The sequence below is a fragment of the Ochotona princeps genome, chromosome 24 (assembly GCF_030435755.1).
Source record: "Ochotona princeps isolate mOchPri1 chromosome 24, mOchPri1.hap1, whole genome shotgun sequence".
Taxonomy (NCBI): domain Eukaryota; kingdom Metazoa; phylum Chordata; class Mammalia; order Lagomorpha; family Ochotonidae; genus Ochotona; species Ochotona princeps.
Genome location: NC_080855.1, coordinates 25,143,524 through 25,150,002, shown reverse-complemented (window position 1 = coordinate 25,150,002; position 6,479 = coordinate 25,143,524). Strand labels below are relative to the sequence as shown.

Here is a 6,479-nt window from a genome sequence, read left to right as displayed (position 1 = left end):
GCGGCTCCTGGGCCGGATGCCGGCTCTTTCAGATCCCTTTCTCAGTTTAAATGTAGAAGCACGTGTGGGAAATAACCTGGGAGGGGCCATGGCTTGGGAGTCTGCCTAAGGCCTGATTCCTGGCCCTGTTACCTACTACCTCTTTGATGATTCGGGGTCAGTTGTAACCACTCCATTTTCCCCTTCTGTAAAATGGACCCCCGACTGAGTCTGTTACAGAGGGTTGTAGTGAGTTTCAGTGTGATTGCAACATGGAAAACTCCCAGCATGGAGCAGAGCACGTTGTAGCACCTGTTTGATTCATATAAATCAGGGGGTGAGGCACTGTGGTGTGTAGCTCCCAGGGCACTTGTGAGGAGGCAAGGAAGGCGGTGGGTGGGAGGAGGACTTTCTAAGCTGTGAACTGATGTGTACCTGCTCCTCCTGCCTCTCCTGATGAGTTTGTCAGCAGCTCTGCTCTTAGCGTTCCCTCCCAACTAGGCAGCCCCAGAAGGGAGCTGTGTGGAGGAGGCGGTGTGCCCTGGTTGGCAGAAAAAATAGGCGTAAGGTGCAGCTAGGTGAGGGTCAGTTACAGACAAATGAGCAAACCCCATAGTGTGCTCTGACCTGGGGCATGCTGATTTGCATGCAGAGGCTTGGAGCAAGGTTGCTGTCCGGGAGAACCTGGTCACTGCATCAGCGGTCACATCCCAGGGAGGGGACGTGGAACTGAAAGGAGGCCCCTTGACCATTGTTTGGAACTGACTGGTGCAGGCTGAACTTGGGAGCGCTCCCCACCGGTCGGAGCCGGAACCTTCTCTCCCACTGGCTGTGCACTTGAGATGTTACTCATCCCAGAGACTGCATACCCAGGCTCCTCCAGGGGTCCTTCCAGAGACTTCTATAACCCTGCCAGCAGCCCCGTAAACACCAGCTTGATTCTGGCTTTGCAGCTGAGGTTTGGGAGTCTGGGAGGAGAGATAAGGCCCTTGCCCAAGGCCACACTGTCTAGATGCTGTGACCCAGCCCTTCACTCCCTACCAAGCTGCCTCAATCCACCAGGTGCCAGGTGGTGGGTCCAGCGCCTAAGTGTCCTCTCTTGCCTGCGCTAACCAGCCTTCCTCTCCTGCTGCCTCCTCCTCCTCTACACTATGCTTCTGGGGCTGTTTTGCTCTGCTTAGCCCACAAGGTCCTTGGAGCCCGATTTTCACTTTTTTCTTTGTTTTGCTCATTTACGCCCAGGCTTCCCCCTTCAGCACCAGCCTGACCTATCAGCTGCCTCCCCATGGGTCCTTGGAAATTCCAGGCTCTCAACTAATTAAACATTTCTCCCTTAACTCATCTCTCCTCTTGAATCTTCCTCCCAAGTCCCCTTCCTGCCCACCGTGCCCTCTGAGTTTCAAATGCTGTCATCATGAGAGGTGGAGTCCAACAAGGCCTTGAAAGACAAAATTCTCTTGGCTAGGTGCTCGGGCTTTGAGATGGGCCAGCAGTTTGGGAGCAAATCTGGGGGAGCGAATTCATTCATTTATTCATTCATTCATTCATTCAGCTACCTTCTGGGTGCCCGGCCTTGGGCTGGATCCAGTCACCAGGACCTTGAATGCATTCATGAGTCAAGACTCCCTGGCATCAGAGACACTCTAGGCTGCTAGGGAAGAATGGCGCTAAGCAATCTTCCCCGAACACATCCTCTTTAATACACTGTGACAGGTGTCATGAAGGAGAAACTGGGAGCTCAGAGACAACTGTAGCCGCTCTGAATCAGGCTTGGCAGGGTGGCAAAGAAGGCTGTTTTGAGAAAGAACAAATTACCCTAACCCTGAGATTCAAGACAGAGAGAGGAAGAACTTGGCACGTTGGGAGCCTATGTAGCTGGAACTGAGTGCAGGGAGATGTGGCCAGATGAGGCTGGGAGGGCTGGACAGGGCCAGAGACGGGGACCTCGTGGGCCAGAGGAAGAAATAATGACTGAAAAGTTGCAGGCAGTGCCAAGGAAGTCTCTGACCCAGATCTTTCCCCACAGGTTCACCTGTTGTTAAGCTTTTACCCGATTTGCGTTGATTGCTGTCTGTACTTACCACGTCTAGATGTGAGGTTTTTTTTTTATTATTATGATTCTGAACTTCTTGAGAATATGTTGTGTACATCACTCTCCCTTAGCCCACAACGCGGTGTCTCTTCCTGAAGTGCGGTTAGCCACGCCCCTGAATTTGACATTGATGCAATCCGGTAGCTAGTTTTCCGCCTGTCTCGTCAGTCATCTCAACCATGTCCTTTCTCCAGCGCCTTCCCTCTAGTCCAGGATCCAGTTTCCATCCAGTTCAGGATGACATGTTACATTCAGTTGTCATTTCTCTTTAGTGTCTGGGATAGTTCACCTTTCTTCCTGTTTGGTGACCTTGACCTCACTTAAGACTGTGGTATCTCCATTTGTTTGAATGGTGCATTCCTCTGTTTGGATTTATCTACGGTTTGCTGTTATGTATGGGGTGATGCATTCCTGACTGGAAGACTACGTTAAGTGAGGGTGTGTTCTTCGCTGTTCCCCCCGGGTGGTTTTCATTTTGATTCCCCCAGCAGCGTGATCTGATACCTCCTTTGCAGTTACCATTTCCTCTGTGTCTAATAATCTATGGGGGGACACTTCAAGACTGTGAAAATACCCTATTCCACGTTGATGATTAAATAGATAACATTTCACATCTATGATGATTCCTGTCTGAATCAATCTTTGTGATGGTTTCGAAGTCCTACCTCTTCAATTCCAGCACTCCCTCCATGTGCAATAGCTAACGTTTGACATTGTTCCAACCACTTATTTACAATTTACCCTTAACAGAATGTTTAGATTTCTATTAGTTTCCATAATTTTATAATTGGTTACTAACAGGAATGATTTTGGTGTCCAAGTCGCCCGTATTTAGCCAGTAGGAGCCCCTGGAGGTTAGAAGACTGGATGCCGTCCCAAGGTCAGTGAGTGGCCATATGACAGTGCCTTACAGACACACAGACAAGGAAGCAGGAAGACCCTGCTGGAAGCTCTTGTGTCATCCAGATGGGAAACGTGGCTTTGATTAGTGAGACAACATCCAGGAGGGAAGGAATAGAGGAATATAGGAAATGTTGGAGGGAGACTCAGCAGGACTTCGTAGTGCAACCAACGTGTGAGTAGTTAGGAGAGAGGAACTAAGGATGGCAGAGGTAGCCGGGTGGCGTTGTGGGGTGGGTGGCTGAGTGAGTGTGTTTTAGACATGTTGAGTTCAAGATGTCCTTGGCATCCAAGTGAGGATATCAAGTAGATAACCAGAGATAAATGCACACACAGGTACATATATACACATATAGGATCCTGGAACTGGTGAGAGAAGTCCAGGCTAGAAGTCCATGCAGGAGCTTCCTCCTAGAGATGATTTTTTTTGGGTCCCAAGGTTTTGGGCCGTCCTCGACTGCTTTCCCAGGCCACTAGCAGGGAGCTGGATGGGAAGTGGAACCACTGGGACACAAACTGGGGCTCATATGGGATCCTGGCACATGCAAGATGAGGACTTAGCCATTAGGCTACTGCATGGTGCCTTATGTTTGTATTTTTGTGAGCAGCAGGCTCCCATATGGGCACAGGTTCGTGTCCCAGTGGCTCCACTTCCCATCCAGCTCCCTGCTTGTGGCCTGGGAAAGCAGCAGAGGGTGGCCCAAAGCTTTGGGACCCTGCACCCACGTGGAAGACTGGACAAAGCTCCTGCCTCAGGCCTGGCCCAGCGCTGGCCATTGCAGCCGTTTGGCAAGTGTGAATCAGTGGATGGAAAATCTCTGTCTTGCTCTCTTGCTTTATCTTCACAATTCTGCCTTTCAAATAATACGTAAAATATTTTATAGGAGTGTGTTGCTTAATTCCTAAATATTGTGAATTTCCAAATTTCTCAGAATTCTTTTTTGACTTTGCAGCCAAAAACCAAAGTTTTCACAAATTTATTACTGAACTAACATACTAGTACAGACTATAGAAACAAAAGGGAAAGCCATTTTCCAAGTCCAGAGAGCGGTGACATTTTCAACTTGACAAGATGACAGTAACCCTGGGCACAGCGCAGACATGTGCCGTCTCCACTGCAGCCCCTCACAGGCCCAACTTGGTTCTCCGCCAGTGTCTCCTCTTGGAGTTGTACCGGATTTTGTTGCCAGTTTTCATCCAAATCCACTGGGGGATGGGGCGGTTTTGCTTCTGTTTCTTGGCCAGGAACCGCTTGATCCGGAAAGTCTTGTGGGAAGACATGGCAAGGCAGAATGGAGACTTCACTTGCCACAGGCGCAACGAGGGCAGGCTGGCAAGGAAGAGACAAGCCTGTTACTTTTTTTTCCGCCCCTTGCTGCCTCATCTCCAATTAAACTGTTGCAGGAGATTCTGTCCAGAGATCCTGCCCTCCCCCCTCAACCTGCACTGCCATCTGGACCGCACTGTGGTCACACCCCCCCTCCTTACACACCCCACTCCCAAAACCAAGACCCAGGAGTGAAGCTGGATCCCCAGGAGTGGGGATGGGCCACATGGCCCCTCCTTGCTCCCTGGCTAGGTTCACCTGCTGCCGGGTGCCCTGCTCACCGCCTGGCTTCTCCGAGGGGAATACTGCAAGTACTGACAAGCCCCTGGTCAAGCCGTGCATATGGGGACAGGCTGCACTGTATGTGTATTGATTTTTTTTTTGTGGGGGAGTGCTTTTGGGGGAAGGTGGGGGGCCTTCCTGAGACTAGCCTTGCCCCTTTCCAATCAGTTCCCAACCGGCAGCAGCCAAGAGCGATCCTTTTAAACAGTTTTAGAGCTGGCCCTCCTCAGCTCAGAATCCCACCGGGAGGGAGTCCGATCCTAAGCCGCGCATCACACCCCAGTGCCTCGGCTCACTGCCTCGCCCTGTCCTCTCCCGCCCGGGTCCTGGGGCCCCTCGGCGCCAGCCAGCCGGACGGACCCTCAGCCTGGACTGCGCCTCTCCAAGCCGGCCACCTGCCTCCCCCGGGCGCCCATGGCGTGAGGTAACCGCTTCCAACAGCCTTTCGGAGAAGGGAGGAAGCCCACTCCGCGGTTCAAACGCCGACACCAAACGCCCGCCTTTTCCTTGCCAATGCCGCCACTCGGAGCGGCACGCCACAACGAGCAGCTCCGGCAGTGAGCCCCAACTCCGCTTCATCCGCGAGTTTAAATGGAAAAATCTAGAATTTTTCTCTAACCGTCCCCCCCTCCCACCTCCAACTAAGCTCAACTAAGCTTGGCTTTTTCGAAAGCGCGCGGCCCGGGATCACCACCACACCAGCCTGGGTAAGGCCCCACGCAGCCAACCAATCAACAACCTCCGTCCCTTTTTACCCTTTCCGAGACCTTGGCTTCCCGACCGCGGTGCCAAGAAGGGCGGGTCGGCGGCCAGCTCGGCGGCAGGGCGGCTCAGCTGGGCCGGTTGCCTAGGTCACCCCTCGCCTTCCGCCGGCCCGAGGGAGCGAGGGGGCGGAGTGAGGGGCGGACGTCCCGCCCCCAGCACAGAGCGGGGCCTGGGATTGGCCCGCTGCTGCGTGGGTCCCGCCCCCCCCCCAGCTCGGGGCGCTCGGCGTGCCCCTGCAGGTGGCTGCGTGGCCTCAGGTCCCACGACGAGCGGGAGTTGGCGGTTGGTGCGTCGTGGGCACCGCGGCCGCCTGAGGAGGAGGACCGGGCGGGGCGGCTCGTTGGCAGGAACACCCGAGTTCGCCCCGAAGACTTCCCCGAGCTCCGCGCCGGGAGAGGTGCCCCGGGCCCCAGGGACGCTGCTGAGCGGGACCGGTGATTCGTCCGCGGGACCTCGGCCAGCGCCAGCCCGGTGTCCTAGGCGCCGTTGGTGATCCCCGAAGAGCTTGCGCCTTGTGTCCGGCGCTGCTAGTTTCTGGGCTCCGGGTCCTCAATCATGAATGAGCAGGCCTGTACTACCCTTGCCCGCCTGGGTCAACGTTGTTTGTAAAGATTTGACATTTTTCTAGGGATCTAAGCTGTTTGCATTACGGTCTTCTTAGCCACCTTCATTTTCCAGAACTTACCAGAAGGAACGACAGGTGTAGGCTAGTACCTGAAAAGTGAGGTACAGGCCTGGAGGAAGCGGTCAGGTCGCTGTGACTCGTGTGGAAAACCTGAGTTCAGCCCCGGGGCTCCTGGCTTTGGCCTGGCCAAGGCCCGGCTGTTGCAAACATTTGAGGAGGGAAACAGGAGATTGGAAATTTCCTACCCTTCAAACAAAACTATTCAAATAACTTGAAAAAAGAAGCAAATTCTTTTGTTTTTCCTCATTGTCACTCTGATCCCTACAGAACTGCTCAGCTGTGATGTCCCAAACTTGCTTTTGTCATCTGTGGTCATCCAAATAAGGAAAATCAAAAAGCCATGGGGAGCGACATTTACGTGAGACATCCAGACAGCGCGTGGGTGATGATGATGGTGGCAGCTAAGAGAGACGATGTTTGTTTGTGGGTGATGAGAATGCCATAAGACG

At 53.3% G+C, this 6,479-nt stretch overlaps 1 protein-coding gene across 3 annotated transcripts; it reads right to left on the bottom strand.

Moving 5' to 3' along the window:
- Positions 1-3,932: 3,932 nt before the first annotated feature.
- Positions 3,933-5,482, bottom strand: LOC105941939 (large ribosomal subunit protein eL39-like). Of its 3 annotated transcripts, none has more exons than XM_036492968.2 (2): positions 5,348-5,482; positions 3,933-4,301 (listed from the first exon to the last, which is right to left on the bottom strand). In XM_036492968.2, exon 2 carries the CDS (start codon positions 4,250-4,252, stop codon positions 4,097-4,099), a length of 156 nt encoding a protein of 51 aa, XP_036348861.1. In that variant the 5' UTR covers positions 4,253-4,301; positions 5,348-5,482; the 3' UTR covers positions 3,933-4,096. The 3 variants fall into 3 exon arrangements, with proteins under 3 accessions (XP_036348861.1, XP_036348860.1, XP_058536649.1); XM_036492967.2 differs by having other exon boundaries at positions 5,336-5,469; XM_058680666.1 differs by lacking the exon at positions 5,348-5,482 and adding an exon at positions 4,824-4,860.
- Positions 5,483-6,479: the final 997 nt, after the last annotated feature.